General features: G+C 43.1%; 1 protein-coding gene across 2 annotated transcripts; it reads right to left on the bottom strand.

Annotated features, from left to right (window-relative positions):
- Window positions 1–2,979: 2,979 nt before the first annotated feature.
- Window positions 2,980–14,352, bottom strand: KLHL31 (kelch like family member 31). 2 transcript variants are annotated; one of them, XM_059399039.1, is made up of 3 exons: window positions 12,901–14,352; window positions 10,449–11,187; window positions 2,980–3,028 (listed from the first exon to the last, which is right to left on the bottom strand). In XM_059399039.1, the coding sequence occupies exons 1-2, from the start codon at window positions 14,070–14,072 to the stop codon at window positions 10,455–10,457; spliced, it is 1,905 nt and encodes a 634-aa protein (XP_059255022.1). In that variant the 5' UTR covers window positions 14,073–14,352; the 3' UTR covers window positions 2,980–3,028; window positions 10,449–10,454. The 2 variants fall into 2 exon arrangements, with proteins under 2 accessions (XP_059255022.1, XP_059255021.1); XM_059399038.1 differs by lacking the exon at window positions 2,980–3,028 and having other exon boundaries at window positions 9,670–11,187.
- Window positions 14,353–17,217: the final 2,865 nt, after the last annotated feature.

Here is a 17,217-nt window from a genome sequence, read left to right as displayed (position 1 = left end):
AACTCTCAGTTTAGACTACTTTCCAGAGACAATAGAAGAGGCATTTTGGGGTCAACCCTTGCTAAATTTCTTGGCAAAATTCAAGACAGACTAGCGCACACATAGACTTGATAAGGTCTTTGAACAGAGTATGTAATCCACAGTGACACTGAATTCCAAAATCTTCTTAAAATTCAGCTCCAAGCTTGCCTTTTTTACTTTGACCCTTCTGGATAAGAATCTGTTACCCTTGTAGCAATCCCATAAGGCTGCATTCTTACCCCTGTAATTACACATATCTTGTCACACAGCAATAGTTCATGTGCATGTCTGCCTCTCCAGACTCCTCCTCCTGGTCCCCCCACCCCCACCCCAGGGGACAGTAAGACAAGGGCAAGCCATCTTGGGTCTCCAGCACCTAGCAGGTTTCTAGACATAGGAGATGTTCGAGAAGGATCTTTATTTTTTTCCTAAAAGGAAAATTTATTTTGACTGCTAAAATTCAGAAACATTTAAAAATAGTAAGGAGGTCATGATCCCAGGGTCCTGGTATGGAGCCCCTCGTCTGGCTCTCTGCTCAGCAGGGAGCCTACTTCCCTTCCTCTCTCTCTGCCTGCCTCTCTGCCTACTTGTGATCTCTCTGTGTCAAATAAGTAAATAAAACCTTAAAAAAAATAAACAGTAAGGAAGATTAAAAATGAAATAAAATTAAAAAGAAATAGAAAAATAAGAAACAAATGGTTGCAAAATGACAAATCCCCTAACCTATGAATTAATAATAAAAGCATTACTAAGTTTAGCTGGGGATGGTACTGCCATTTGGGGTTGTGTGTATGTGTTATTTTAAAACCAGTCAAACCATTTTGAGGTAATATTAAGTTACTTTTATTTTTTAAAAAAAATACACTATTTATTTGTCAGAGAGACAGAGAGAGCACAAACAGAGGGGAGAGGCAGGCAGAGGGAGAGTCAGGCTCCCAGCTCAGCAAGGAGCCTGATGCAGGACTCAATCCCAGGACCCTGGGATCATGACCTGAGCTGAAGGCAGATGCTTCACTGACTGAGCCACCCAGGTTGCCCAACGTCTACTGATTTCTAATAGCAGCTCAGAGGGTAAAGAAATGGTTGTTATTCTTCTGAATGTCTCCATTTGGTCGTGTCAAAGTTCAATGATCATTTAAGTAATAATGGACATTTTTCTTTGAGCAAAATACAATTCATTGTATATAGTCTACAGGGCCCGCAGAAGAATGATAGAACAACATCTGTATCTGAAAAACACTACCTTATGGGTCATTATTCTGTCAGCCCTCACTAACAGTAAACGTAGCATCAATCAAATAATAGTAGTTAAATGAAAAAGAGGTCCATCAAAATGACTTTTAAAGAGGGGGAACACAGGCATATCACCATTGGCTGTGGACACTCAGGGGTCAGGTGCTTTGAAAGTTGAATCAAACCTGCATGTGACCCAGTTTTCCTGAGTCCTCCCAGCTTAACTCTGCTCTTCCCCTAGGGACCTGCTGATCAGGGGATGTCCCGATTCTCTTGGGCCTGTGCCAGGGCTGCTCATTGAACAGCAGAGACTTTAGTTTTCTTCTGTTGCTGAACACATCACCCTTCCAACTGAGTCCCTTAAAGCAACACACATTTATTGCCTTTTGAGTTCTGCAGGTTGGAGAAGGGTTAACTTGGCCGGTTTCTCTGCTCCAGATTTCACCAGCCTCTGATGCAGAGCTCCAGCTCAGGATCCTGAGATCATGACTGAGATGAAATCAAGAGCCTTTAAGACATTTCTGATGTGAGTTTTGAAGGACTGGGGGGATTTTGATTCATTTGCAAGTGGCCACACGTCTGTCCTTGAAGGCAGGCACGATGATTGCAACACTGAGGAATCACCCTGGCTAGAGGTGACTCGGGTCCTTCCAGGTCTTGTAAGGAGTCCAGGTGTCACCGACTTCACCATATTCTTCCACCCGGCACAGAAAAGCTTTTGCCTAGCTCTTTTCCTCCTCTTTAAAGTACACGGGCTCTTTATTATAGAAAGCAGATACCAGAATCACCAGGAGACCCAGAGAGAACTGTGCATTGTTTCCAGCTTCCCGACAGCCCTGGCTGATCCCAGCACAGCTGCTCCGGACTGCTGGAAGGTCATAGTTGTGCCAGCCGGCAGGCCCTCCATCGCTCCAAAGGGTACCGCAGCGCCACCTCTTGTTGGCTGGTGCCCTTAGCCACTACTGGCACAGAACCCTGCAGACTGTTCCACATCTGACTCTTAAACCCTCACCTCCATCCAGGACAGACCACTAGTGGGACAGGGAGAGGGGGAAGCCAGGTTTTGTACAACAGGGCTGTCTAACTTTGCCCTGCCCAGGGAAAGAGAAAGTGTATAAGGAAACCGTTTGTATGGCGCAAGGAGTGGGGGTGGGGCAGCAAAGGGACTGGGTGCAGAACGGAAAGGGCTGATGCAGCCAGAGAAGACCAGCCTGTGAGCACTGGCCTCTCTCAGCTCTCCCTGCAAACCTGCAGCAAAACCCCAGCAGCAAACCTGGGAGGCATCAAAGCAGTGCTGCTCCAGACCCCAGTCCCTGCATGTCAGGGCTTAATGGTGGCACACCCTGCAGTAAAGGGCTCCCTGCCACCGCCCCCCCCCACCCCAGGGGAGCCTCACTCTTCTGGTTTCAAGTTTCCTTCTGCAGCCCAGGACTCTGGTCTGCCCACAGTGATCCCAGGGCCCTCCCAGCCCTGCAGTCTCCCTCTCTCTTTTCGGTTTGGTCAGTGGAGGCAAGGGCAGAGGTCTTCACCAAAGGTACTCACTTGCTGAGCTGGATTTCAACTGGGAAAATTCAGGAGAAATCAAGGGGGAGCTGATGTGTCTTCATATTTCATGGTTTTTTATGGAGCCGGTCTGTCTCCATTCAATGCAAGCATTCCTGGGAGACTCTCTTCCAGTGGCCCTGTCACCCTGAGAGCGCAGCTCCCAAGTGTGCGTGGGGCTGGTCTGTGGTCCACCACATCGCCTTCAGAAGTGTGCCTCCGTGTTGTGTCTCTGAAGAACAACAAGCAGATCCCCCTTACAGCTGCATTTACCACCTTTTTTTTTTTTTTAAAAGATTTATTTATTTATTTATTTATTTGTCAGAGAGAGAGAGAGAGAGAGCACACAAGCAGGCAGAGTGGCAGGCAGAGGCGGAGAGAGAAGCAGGCTCCCTACTGATGAAGGATCCCGATGCGGGAGTCAATCCCAGGACCCTGGGATCCTGACCTGAGCCGAAGGCAGTGGCTTAACCGACTGAGCCACCCAGCATCCCTGCATTTGCCACTTTTTGTCTTTGTAATACAACATCTCATTCTCCTACTATCTCTGGTCGCCTCAGGCCCAGAGCCTTACTGTCTATCACCCAGGACTCTCCCTTGTCCTCAGTATCGTTAACTTTGAAAGAAATGAGAGAACCACAGATGGAGGCAGGTGTGGAGGTTCTGAAGGGGGCCAGGGTTTGGGCTGCGAGTGCCCTGCGCAGTCCCTCCTTCTAACTCTTATTCCTGAATTGGAAGAAGTCCTCTGGGTGTTAATGGGTAGGCTCTTGACTTTTCAGGTTTCTCCATGTGGCCAGGAATGTGGCCGCCCTCAAGAAATATTTAAAGAAATGGGGAACCCTGGGGTGCTCAGTTGATTAAGCATCTGTCTGGGCTCATTTCATGATCCCAGGGCCCTGGGACAGGGAGACCCAAGGAGGGAGGAGGGGGTGATTCTGATATTGGACAGATTTCCTTGATGGTTTGTGGGAACCAGATTTATACCAACAGTCAAGGCTTACTGAATACAGTAATGCATGATCCCAGGGTTCTGGGATCGAGCCCCTCATTGGGCTCTCTGCTCGGCAGGGAGCCTGCTTCCCCCTCTCTCTCTGCCTGCTGTTCTGCCTACTTGTGATTTCTGTCTGTCAAATAAATACAGTCTTTAAAAAAAAAAAAAAAAAGCAATAACGCAAGGCACCTGGCTGACTCAGTCAGAAGAATGTGTGACTTAATCTCCGGGTTCTGGGTTCGAGCCCCACATCAAGGATAGAGATTACTTAAACAAACTTAGAAAAGCATTAAGTAAACTGAAGTTTGTGTAGACCTGTGGGGGCCCTGAATTGAAAAAAGGCCGCAAGAGTTGTTCGGGCTTGGCCTTCAGAAGGGAAAAGGCAAGACACACTAGAGGACTTCAGAACAAGTCTTATGAGCCAGGAAAAGGAAAGAGGAGAACGTGGATCCAGAGATTAAGGGGAGGCAGTTGGCCTGGGAAGCTCTTTGCTCCGTGGGCAAATGAGGAAGGAAGCTGGGAGCAGTGGTTTCCAAAATGTAATCATTCAATGTGCAGAGATGATGCTATATGAAATCCTTTCTTCTTCCTCTTGGGCTCCCCTGAAGTCTTCTCCAGCTCCCTTGCTTCTAGGTATGGCCAGATGCTTACTTCTGTGATGTAGTGATGGAGGCAGAATTGACCTAAGTCACTTCATACCTGGCTCACCAAAAATAGATCCCGCTCAGTTTCCCCCTCTAATTGATGGTAGTGATGTCTCCAAGACGGAAAAAGAATTTCTGAATGGAGAGCCTACAGGGATAACCTAAATGTGAGCACAAAGCAAAACCAGCCAGTCCTCCATGATATGAATGGAGGACACAAGTCCTCCATTCATATCATGGGGCACTTCCCTCTTGTGGGTACGGATTGAGATGGTGGCGGCGGGGTACAGAGACATGTTTGTTATGAAATTACGGCCTTTTTTCTTCCATTTTGACATATCACCCCATCTGAAGGAGAGAAATAGTCATTTTCAAAGCCTTTTTTGGTGACGCCTGAGTGGTTCAGTTGGTTACATGTCTGCCTTTAGTTCAGGTCATGATCCCAAGGTCCTCGGAGTGAGCCCCGTATCAGGCTCTCTGCTCAGCAGGGAACCTGCTTCTCCCTCTGCCTACAGCTCCCCCTGCTTGTGCTCTCTCTCTCTCTCTAACAAATAAATGAATACAGTCTTAAAAAAATAAAAGGTCTTTCTTGAACATTGCTTCTATAGTTACAACTGAATATTGAGGCAAAACCTGAATGGTCATTTCTCCAAGATGAGTCAGGCTGACTTTTAAAGGTGCTTCCCTGAAAGGGATAAGAAAAGAAGCAATATAGGATCTTGGGCTGGCTAACCAGAAGCTACTGCATTTGTCCAAAGGTTAGGGAAAAGTGCCTCCCTTCCTCACCACTCTTTAAGGAGCAAGTCTGGCCTGAAACAGGGTGGAAGACTGGCATTGGCTAAGGAATAATTTATCACACACCTATGTTCATAGCCCAACTTGTGAATGTGGCTGGAAAGGAAAACAAGAAGGGCTGAGGGGCGCCTGGGTGGCTCAGTGGATTAAGCCGCTGCCTTCGGCTCGGGTCGTGATCTCAGGGTCCTGGGATCAAGCCCCGTATCGGGCTCTCTGCTCAGCGGGGAGCCTGCTTCCCCCTCTGTCTCTTTCTGCCTCTCTGCCTACTTGTGATCTCTCTCTCTGTCAAATAAAATAGATAAAATCTTAACAAAAAAAAAAAAAGAGGGGCTGAGCAGAGTATTTCTAGGGAGCATGGGTTGGGTTTCCTCTCTCCATCCAGGCCTGTCCCCTTTCCTGAAGTGGACTTCCTAATGCAATTTTTTATCACCCAGATGAGGAAAAAGCATAGAGGTGGGTTTGGATATCTTTTTGTCTCTGGTCTTTCTATCAAATTTGCCAAACACAGTAGGTGCAAAATGGTTATTCCTTTGCTACATCCTAGAGTACCTTAGATGTCCTTCGTGTCATTAAATAATTTCACACGTGCTGTGAACTGGACAGACAGACTAGTATGTGAACGTGGGAGGGAGTGCAGACCCGTGGGGAAGCTTGGAGTTCTAGATGTGGGAGTTCAAAGAGAACTCAAGGAAACTCTGGGGCTCCTGCAGGTATGCTCAAAACTGGGAATGTGGCACCAGCTTGTTTCTGTGTGGGGGCTTTCTAGTCTCTTTTCATGATAACAGAGCTTGGAGAAGTTTAAGAAAAAGTAATTGCTGCCATTTTGAATTTTCTGGAAAGGACCACCTCAACTGAGTGTTACTCTTTAACTGCTAGATCAGATCGAAGATTGAGCATCTTATGAGCTTCCTTTGCTCATCTGGAAGGCGAGGTGGAAGAGTAAGGCGGTGAGAGTTTGCCGGGACACCAGCACGATTTCATTTCCGAAAATGTAGCTTCATCGCAATGATGACGAACCCGAGTCCGTGACCGGGCAGCTGTGGTCAGGGCGGGAATAAGGCTAGAAACCACCACACTTTATCTGTGATTTCTAAATGGTCAGGGCTGAGAGAGACCAAACGTAGGCTTTTGTCTGAGCCACAAGCAAGTCACTACTGACGTTTTATACATTTTTCTTTTACTAGTCTGCAAGCTGTTGGAACAACCCTTCAATTATTTGTCATCTCTTTTGTTGTTGTTGTGTTTTGCTGAGGTGAATCATCATGAAAACTAACTGGAGGAGAAAACCAAACACCCCAACCATCACACAAAGGACACTTCAAAACCACCCACATCTGATATTGACTAAGTTCTCACTGAATACAGCTTTATTGATAGTGGTAAGGATACAGATACACATACATTTTAGTTTGTTGTTCCTTATATAATACCAGAATGTTTTAAAGAAAGAATTTGTTTTGTTTCGCCAGGATTTGCTGAATAAATACAAAGGTTTTTTGTTTGTTTGTTTTTTAAAGGAGTGTCCAAGACAAGTATTTTTATCCCAAATTCTCTGGGAGGGAAATTTAGGTGGTCTTTACCCTCTGAATGTGCTGGAGGGTAAATCTTTAATATTTTAGAATCTTTAGTTCTTATAATTACCACAGAGGAGTGTTGAGGTAATTATGCTGTAGTTTTTACTGGTATGAAGAGACATACTGAAAAATAATTCCTTGTAATGCTATCTTGTGCTAGAAATCGTATTCATCAGTGGCTCGGATGAGGACGGAGCTCATTCAGAGAACATTCGTTCAAAAGAGAATGCAGAAGAGTCCTTTAAAGAAGATTACATAAACATGTTTCTTTGTAACTCGGGGGAAAAAATGAAGTGATTCCAGTTTGTCTAGTATCTTGGATCAATTTCTGAAGATATTTGGCCAAGATAACCAGCAAAAAATTGGCCTTTTAACACTCACGTATTTCCAGGGAAGCCTCTAGTTACATGCATGTTTGTAAAATATATTTACTATAATTACTGCTCTGGCTTAAATAGGAACCATTTAGTACATTTTCACTTCCTTCTTTCCCCAGTTACACCTCTTCGTTCCTAAAACCCCACTATCGTCGAATCACTGATTTGAATTATATTAATCTGCACCATCACCGACTTTCTATACTTAACCAGTCTTACACCAGAAGAAGTAAACATGAAACTCATTCAAAGTCACTTAAAGCAACTAGTGCACCAGGGACAAGAGCGAAGCACCAAGAGTCTAACTCAAAGCGGACAGACTACATTAAAGTCTTGCTTCCTCGAGACTAGCACATCAGGAATCTGGCCCATTCAGAAAAAGACAGCTTATCCCTTCAGCAGCTGGGGAACTTGCTCCTGCTCTGATGGATTGAGTTGATGCTTTTATTTAATCGCAGGACTTGGCGATTACAAAATACACATTACAAAAATTAGATGTCCTTTTCTTTCAGAAAAATAAAAGGAGGTCCGGAGTTGGATCCTGAGGCTGGAAGTGTAACTAAATGTAAGCTCAAAACACATTAGAAATGACATCGTTTTCCAGCTGGGAAACATGGACAAACCGTCACATTTCTAGGAACAATGGCTCCAGCACACGAACCAGGACACACGTTATTTTGATTCTCTAGACCTCCATGTCTTTCAGTTGTCCGTGAGAGATGTTCCAGGATAGGACCCCACCCATTTCTCCCACCCTAATGTTCCACCCTCCTTATCAATTTGCCATGCCAGAAATCCCAGGATTCTAAATTCATACCGTCTTTATTTATTGACCTAACTGTTGAGGCATAAGATAGAACAGCGACGCATCCGGGTACCTGGTAAGCCTCGACGGGTGTGTTTTCAGAATCTTCAGATAAACAATATGGAAAATATGTTACATGGTCATTTTAAATGATTTATCCGGCACTAACATGTCTTCACTCTCATGTCTAGAAAGCCACTGCCAAGTCTGTGGACAACCTCTTACCAAGCTCTGAAGGCTGAAGAACCCTCTCATTTCAATCTCTCCTCATTCTTCCAAGATAAAATGTTACAACTGATTGATTCCTATTTCATTCCAAGCCTTAGGTCCTCCACTTCACAAAACCTCTAGAATCTCAATGGGAGACACATCTACTATTGTACATCAGGAGTTATGCCTATTTGCCCCACTTGTGACCTGTGATCCACAATAAATCACCTTTCTTCCTTTCAAAATTTATAAGATACTATAGGCTGCTCAAGTGTACAAGAATATATTATATTTATACCAAACTAAAAGATGTCATAGCCACCCTCACATAGGTTTTGTTAGTTGTGGCCAAACTAATTTATTAAAAATGAAGTTTATTTTATCAAAGATCCTGCAAGGACAAAAATTATCTATAGTTAGTATGCTGATAGCTTAAGGGGCTCAGTGGTTTAACTTGTTCCATAAACTTGTTTCTTGTACAGCTTTATTCTCCAGTGTGGCTGGAGAATGAGTCAAGGGAGCAGGTGCCTTTAGACCTACTCCCTACTTGGAGAAGCTCCGAATGTTCTGTGTGGGGTGAGGAGACAGCCCAGTGTTTTTACATTAATAATGCCTTGTTCTTAGTTTACAGTGTTGTATGCTTTACCAAGTGTTACTGTTAAATACACATAGACTGAACTTTTCATAAGGGGCGATGATATAAAATTGTTCCACAAAGTGTACTATATGAACCACTTTTCACAGTTCAAATAAAATATTTTAAATATAAATATTGTAACTCTAGCAACAACCTAGCTACATAGGGTAGGAGAAATGGGACTAATGAAAACCCAGTTAGATTTCCATACATCTCATGGTTAACCATTTAAATAGTTTTATTTTTCAAAAACCAATTGCACATAACCCATAATTGATAGGCCACATCTCCAAAACAAATAAGCCACCAGAGTAGAGTGATTAATTGTAAGAAAGGAAAATATATATCATTTACTACAATCATTCCCTTGCTCTAAAACTTGGCAAATATGTAAGAAAAATGATATCCAGTGGATACATTTTAATTTGCAAAGCTAATTTGGAGCAGATGAAGTTAAAATATATAGAACAGAAGGGCATTATTATATCCATGTGAAATGAATGTGTTAGAGTTTTAATTAGGAAATCAGGAGAATTGCTATGAAATGGGAAATGGCGACATTTACCAACAGGAGAAGCCATTCATCCTGTTACTGCCAAACCCAAGAATTCCAAATGTTCCCTTCATTCTTATCCATATAAAAAATGAGGGAAATCAAATTATTGCTATCAGTCGTATAATCTACGGGCTATATAAGCTTTAAGTTAATAGTCCTTACGGCCATAGTTTTATCTGGTGTTCTTCTTGGGGCTTATATTAGGGTCAAGGTTGCATCTTTTTAGGGTCAAAGTAAGACTGCCATGATACTGGCAATTCCTTTAATAGGGGACAAAGGTTAAAGTGCCAATACTTCCAGGAGAAACAACAAAATGACTGAAATTTACAAAATTTACACCATAAACTAAATGACTAGTAGCTTCTTTGAAAGCAAGTATTTTTCAATAGCAAATACCCTGGGGACTAAGGCACAGAATTAGAGGAGAATTAAGGGATAAACCAAAGGGATCAGTGTGACAGTCCAGGGAGGAGTCCCTGTTACTCTCCAGTCAAACCTTGTTTTAAGTTTTAGAACGTTATCATGGGACGCCTTTCAATATTCTTTACTCAGTCGCGTATGGAAAAAGAAACTGTATTTAAACGTAGAATTTAACCTTTATGGATATAGATGGCCTTCCATTTTAAAATAAAAGCGGTAACTGAACACTTTTAATTTCCTAAAGAAAAAGACGAGAGAAGATCAACTTTCGTACCCGAAATTGCTTACTCACATAAGCTTCATGTGTACTAAAGGGTAGAGGAAAAATCTCAAATGTGGGTGTAACCGCTATCCACGAAGGGGCCATGCCCCGGCGGGAAGAGTGCCTACGACGAATTCCGTCTGCCACCCAGTGGCCGCTGAAATAAATGGTTTCTTTTCTTTGTTGGCCAGGGCCCTGTATTTTGCCTTTTTTTTTTTTTTTTTTTTTTTTTTTTTTTTTTTTTTTAAAGAGGTAGATTACGCCCGCCCTACCAGGAATTCAAAACTACCAAGACAGACGCCTCGATACGGCGTAAGATACAATCTTTGTAGTAAATGTTACGTATTTTCCTGTTTGCCCTTCCTGCGTCCCCGCAGCTACCTGGGTTCAGATACTGACTGGCACCGAGGACACCGAGCTGGCTCGGGACTCCCGGGTCACGCTGTTGGGCATCGAGAGGGTGCAGCAGGACACGCCCACGGTGGCCTCGGGCAGCTCGTCGTCCTCCGTCCACTCGTTGAGCTCCGGGCTGAAGCACTGGATGCACTTCTTGTACTTCTTCTCGCCCTCGTTCCAGCCCCCCAGCAGGTAGGCGCGGCCGTGCAGCGCCGAGGCGCCCGCCGTGCTCACGCCCACCAGCAGCGGCGCCGCGTAGCTCCACTGGCCGCTGGCCGGGCTGTAGCACTCCACGGTCAGCACGTCCACGCGCTCCCCGCGCGGCCCCAGCTGGCTGCCCCCCATCACGTACACCCGGTCGGCCAGCGTGACCGCGCAGTGCCAGCCTCGCGGCGTGCTGAGGCCCGGCAGCTCCTGCCACGAGTCGCCGGTGGGGTCGTACGCGCACACGGAGCGCGAGTACGCGCTGCCGATGTAGCCGCCGGTCACCAGCACGCGGCCGTCGGCGACCGCGCTGGCGTGGCAGCAGCGCGCCACCTCCAGGGGCGTCTTGGGCTGCCACTGATTGGTGGCGGGCACGTAGCACTCGAGCGAGGCCAGGCTGCCTTCGGGATTGCGGCCGCCCACGGCGTACAGGAGCCCGTTGAACACGCTCAGGCTGAAGTGCGTGCGCTTCTGGGTCATGTTGGCCAGGTGGATCCAGGTGTTGAAGCGGGGATCGTATCTGAAAATGGCAGAACAAGTGTGACAGCCAGGTTGGCGGCGGCCAGGGACCCGCGTGACGCCACAACCCACGGCGTGGCCACTGTGACACTCTTCAGGCAGGGAGGCTACGCTAGGCACAGAACGCACTTCCTCGCCCGCAGGCTGGGGTTTGTTTCTCAGCCAGTGAAGTGCGACGAGTTTGCGACTCCCCCTCCTCCCGTTTATAAAACCGCTGCCTTTATCGGGCCTCTGGGAGAAGTCCCCACAGACGCCACTGGTCAGGCCCTCTTCTCCCGTACTCCCACATCATGGGGCGGGGAGAGGGGTGTTTATGAGACGGGGGCTTGTGGGGGAGGCAGGTGGAAGCTGGGTATCTGCGGCAATCACAAAGGGAACCCTGCCACATTTAAGTCAGTTCCACACATCTTCAGACACCAGCCATCCCTGGCTCATTCTTACTGCTTAATTAGATAGCAGTTGGCTAACTGGACTTCTCCAGGTCTGGCAGACACCTGGCCACTGGAACAGTAAAGCTACGTCACTCAACCAAGTCTTCGATCTGCTTAGAATGAGATCAATGGAACTCGTGTCCAAAAGCATCACCAGAGGGTTAACTTTCGATATTCCTCTATTTTCTAGCACTTACCCATAGGTAAGATTTTTCAGTTTAGAGATCTGTCTTTCCAGTGTTTGATATTACAGTTATTATATCACAAGTACTGAAACCAATACTGCAAAAATGGTTGAGTACCCAACAGAGTTATCAGCAGGAGGAAAATAAGCAGTCCTAGAAAACCTGTTTTAAACTGTTTACGTAGTTCCAAAGCATTGTAAACACAGACCTCCCTGCATTAGTTTGATGTTCCTTCATTTTTGTCCCATTTAACCTCCAAATCAAAACCTAACTATAGTTATAAATTAAAGGGCAAAAATCAGTTAATTGTTTGGATTCATTTAAATGACACACAGACATAAAATAATAAAATAATAAATGACATGCTTTATAAATTTTTAGATCTTCCTCATCAGTTATGATGAGGTATATCGTTATACCACGATATAAGCATGACTTCCTGACATTTCATATATATATGAAAGTGTTTTTATTATAAATATACACAGACAACATGGCATTCAAATTCCATTTTCTGAAGGATATATTATACCCTTACTATTTCTACGTGCATGAAAGAAATGGACAGTTTTTATAGAATTCAGTCTTCAAAAAATATTAAGAATTAATGACCTGCCACATTTTTAAATGATCTCATTGTATTTGCCAATTATGAATCTTGACAGTCATCAGTAATAGTCATTTAAAAGAAATTCTGTATTATTTTGACCTTTCTTATTACTCAGTGTTAAAAACTAAATTTGTACCCAGTTTGTTTTCAGAAAAACAGTGTACAGTGAAGGGAATATTACTATAAACGAGAGAATATGAAATGAATTACCACTCACTTGTGGTATAACTTGTCTGGGTATCAGATGTCTCACATGTAAGATCCGAATAACCACATTTTCCCAGCTCATTTCATAGGCTTATTCAGAAATCTGGAGTGCATTTTATATATGCATATACTTGATGTGGACTTTTGTATACATGTAATGTGGCATTATTGATTTACTGAGCCAGTGAACTAAGCTAACAGGCAGGACTCATTTACTTCTATGTCAGAGCAATTTCCTCACAATACTGAACCATTTCAGTTCCTAATAAAGGATCAAATACCTGCAGAAATTGCTGACTGCATGCTTGGCTTGGTTTCTAGCATCATTCTGGTCTTCACCACCAGCCACATAAAGAAATCCATCCATCACAGCCACACACTGATTAAAACTCTTGGCTGGCATTTCTGTAAGCTTGCTCCATCCGTTTTCAGGGTCTCTGTACAGGATGTCTCTACTAAGGGACTTCTCCGTAAGGCCTGGACGTCCCCCAACAGTGACGAGGACTCGACAGCCCCCGCGGATTCTTGTGCGCCTAGACTGCAATGTGTTTTGACGATATGGAAGTAAGTGGTAGTTCATAGCATCTACAAGAAGTTTGTGACAATCAGCGTCTTGCATCATTCTTGGTACAGACTGAACGTAATTGACCAGGTCTTGTGCAGAGATGGTACCAAAGCGGATATTGCTCAGAAGATCTGCAGCATATTTCACTCTCTTTTGGTCAAATTCTAACCATTTCATTGCAATCTGGAATGCTACTATTTCAGAAGGCAACTGTAAGTCATCATCTATGAGAAGTTCATTAATTTGCTCAAATGTAAGTTTCAAAAACTGATCTGATTCTGCAAATTCAAGGAAGTTATCCCGGATAAATTTTTGGGCTGCTGCTTTGGCATTTTTCAGGGAGTATGTTTCAGCAATGTTAGCAATGTACATGCAATTCTCAACACTCATCTCTCGTATCAGAAAATCACTGCACATCTTTACAAGGGTATGGATCTGAAGATAGACAGCAGCAGAGATAATGCTTCCTATAGTATACAAAGAGAGTGTCAGCTTTCCAGTATAGGCATATGCAATGACAGTAGCCAGGCCCAGCGGTGAGATATCGTTGAGATCTACCCTTTGGGTAGATGGGTCTTTTTTTAGGATGTTGTAGAAGTATTCACTGCACGAAGCCATCACTGACTTGTGAACATCAAAGGACTTTGTTTTGGTGCCAATGACTAGGTCGCAAAGGAAGTTCTCTTGCCTCATTTTACTTAAGCCTTCCAAGAGGTTGGGGCCATAAGAAGCATCTGTTAATTCAGAAGAAAGGCAGCTAAAGCCATTGCCTCCTTCTAGGAGCCCATTCAAAGTGTTTAGTTTGTTCAGAGGGCTATCTTCTACGATTATAGTCATCTCATTAATATCTCCTTTGCTCTTTTTCACAGTCTTCTTTTTGGGGGCCATGTTGGCAAACACACTGTCACAGGCAAGATATTGCTAAAAAAAAAAAAAAAAAAAGAAAAGAAAAAAAAAGCATGGTTTTATTTTAACAGCTCTTTGGACTTTGAAATGCTACATTGAGAAACCGTTCTTTTCCATAATAGTTTTTAAATGATGTAGATTAAACTTCAAAGGGGATTTAAAGACTTACATTAAACTAAATGCACATTTTATTGAGTTTACTTCAGCATCAAGCACTGAAGACAATTCTAGAAAGATTTATACTATCAAATGTGACCTCCCAGTAGCTATACTGCCAAGTCATTTTACTAATTTTTAAAAATTTTTTATAAACATATAATGTATTATTAGCCCCAGGAGTACAGGTCTGTGAATCGCCAGGTTTACACACTTCACAGCACTCACCATAGCACATACTTTCCCCAGTGTCCATAACCCCACCACCCTCTCCTTATGCCAAGTCATTTTATTCAGCAGAAATGACCAGATAGTCTCTGATTTAGCTGTACAGCAATTACAGAATAGTAGTTAAACATCTCATGAAGGGCTTAAAGATTAAAATTCTAAAGTTTTCCTCAGAAAAATACTGAAGTTCAGGAATCCATATAAAAGTGTGTGTGTGTGTGTGTGTGTGTGTATATATACACACACATATCAGAATAAATATGGAACTTAAAAATCAATGGGTAAGGACTCGAAGCGATACATTAGTTCAACTGATTTCTACTCTCTGCAGTCACTAAAATAACGTCCAGATGGATGAAATTGTTAGATCACACTCACACACACAAAAACTAGAACAAAGTAGGTTTTTGTTTGTTTTAATTTTAGGGTAGGAAAGTCCCTCTTAAGCATAGCCCAAAATCCAGAAGTCATAGGGAAAAGACTGAAACATCTGAATACAAACAACAGCAGCAACAGCAACAAAACCCCACAACTTCTATAAAACATCAAATGTTTAAAAGACAAGCATTGATAGTGAAAGATGTTTGTAACATTCTTGACAAATGGTTAACTAACATGTTTAAAGAAACTCCAACAATTAGTTAATAAGGAAAAGGTAATTCAACTCAAAATTCTCAAAAGCTGTGACTAGGAAACTAGGTTGTTCACAGAAAATAAAATACAAATAGTTGATCAACATATTTTTTTAAAACTAAACTATAATCAGGGAACTGTCAACTGAAACACAGAGATCTTTTTACTTTTTGGTGGACACATTTTGCTTATCAGATAGTTAAAATATTTTTTAGTGTTCACAATAATCAGATTTTGCTGTGGCACTCCCCATGCATTGTTGATGGGAGTATGACTGATACAGTCTTTGCTTTGACATTAAATCTAAGTGTAGGAATGTGCTCATAGAGATATATCCTCATAAGGACATATTTATATGGATTCTATATACATATGGTTCTATATATAATAGAACTATTTTCTATTATCAGTGTTATAAATATTTGAGCCAGTTTTGTTGGTGTGTTTGTTTTTAGAGAGAGAGAGAGTGAGTGCAAGTGATTAGGGGAGGGGCAGAGGGAGGAAGAGAGAGAATCTTAGGCAGACTCCATACCCAGTGCAGAACCCAACGCAAGCTCAATCTCAGGACCCTGAGATCATGACCTGAGCCAAAACTAAGAGCTGGATACTTACCCATCTGAGCCACCCAGGCGCCCCAATATTTGAACCAGTATTTAAACCTGTATGAAGTGGTCTGATCCTTTAAGGCAGCTCTAAGCAGCTTTAGTATTAAACAGACTTGAAATATATTAAGTTTAGCAAATACATGCAGAACCTTTAAAATACCATTGATTAAATTGTTTTAGAATTTTTCAAAATTCTGAGCATAGTTATCAGAAGATGTTACACTTGGACTTTTCAATTGATTATACTTACAGCGTGGTAGCATTCACATTTTTGTGAGACTATTCTTTTTTTTTTTTTTTTTCCATTTTTAAGATGATAAAATCAGGGGTGGCTGGGTGGCTCAGTTGTTAAGCATTTGCCTTCAGCTCAGGTCATGATCCCAGGGTCCTGGGGATGTGCGCCCCATCAGGCTCTCTGCTCCACGGGAAGCCTGCTTCTCCCTCTCCCACTCCCCCTGCTTGTGTTCCCTCACTCCCTGTCTCTCTCTGTGTGTCAAATAAATAAATAAAATCTTTAAAGAAAAGATTATAAAATCAGTATGCGTAAATTCAACAATTCACGGTTTGGTATATATTATTTCAGATAACTGGCTATGCTTACACAAACTTGTATCTGCACATTTTTGAGCAGTGGTGTGCTGATAAACCAGCTCTCTAAGGAGGCAAGGGATTGGGGGTGGTAGTGGGGCTGGGGGGAGAGCCCTTATTGGTAAGGTGTAGATTTCTTTGGTGCAAATACACTCATTGTAGCTGATTTTAAAGTGTCTACTGTTTAACAACCAGCCTGTCAAATTCATGAAAATGTAACAACTGCCTCCCATGAGCCAATATAAGTCACTTCCAGCCCCTCCAAGAGAACTTGCATCAAAGCATTTTTATGCTTTATTATTGGGCAGTTTGCTTTGTTCGCCTAGCAGTAACTAATGGGTCTCCTTCCAGATTGCTACACACATAAATTTACATCATTCTTTTTTAAAAATTTTATTTAATTTTTTTTTCAGTGATCCAAAATGTTTATGCACCACACCCAGTGCTCCATGCAATACGTGTCCTCCTTAATCCCACCAGGCTTACCCCACCCCCCACACCAGCCCCAAACTCTGTTTGTTTCTCAGAGTCCACAGTCTCTCATGGTTTGTCTTCCCCTCCGATTTCCCCCAACTCACTTCTCCTCTCCATCTCCCAATGTCCTCCCTTATGCTCCATAAGTGAAACCATATGATACTTGACTCTCTCATAGTCTCCCATACTAAAGATATACAAAACTTATGTCATGCTTCGACTGATGGACATTTAGGTATTTCGGTGTTTCATAGTTTTCTTGAGGGGTGTGTGTTTGTATGTGTATGTATCTCTCTTAAGTCACACTGCTGAGTTCACCCTGAAGGGTAAAACCCGGCTTTGATCCCCCTTGAAAAGCCCTTCAGTTTAATTATGGGAAAGTATGTTTAAAAATTCTATAACCTTTCTATTGTGTTTGTCCTTATTCCTTTCCATGTGGAAGA

Source organism: Mustela nigripes, chromosome 5, assembly GCF_022355385.1.
Source record: "Mustela nigripes isolate SB6536 chromosome 5, MUSNIG.SB6536, whole genome shotgun sequence".
Lineage (NCBI taxonomy): Eukaryota > Metazoa > Chordata > Mammalia > Carnivora > Mustelidae > Mustela > Mustela nigripes.
This window is presented reverse-complemented; position numbering and strand designations above follow the sequence as displayed.

Coding starts and splice junctions, on each gene's coding strand:
- KLHL31 (XM_059399039.1), bottom strand. CDS start 14,072: ATGGCCCCCAAAAAGAAGACTGTGAAAAAGAGCAAAGGAGATATTAAT. Junction 11,188..12,900: donor GCAGTCAGCAATTTCTGCAG/GTATTTGATCCT, acceptor TGCCATTTTCAG/ATACGATCCCCGCTTCAACA.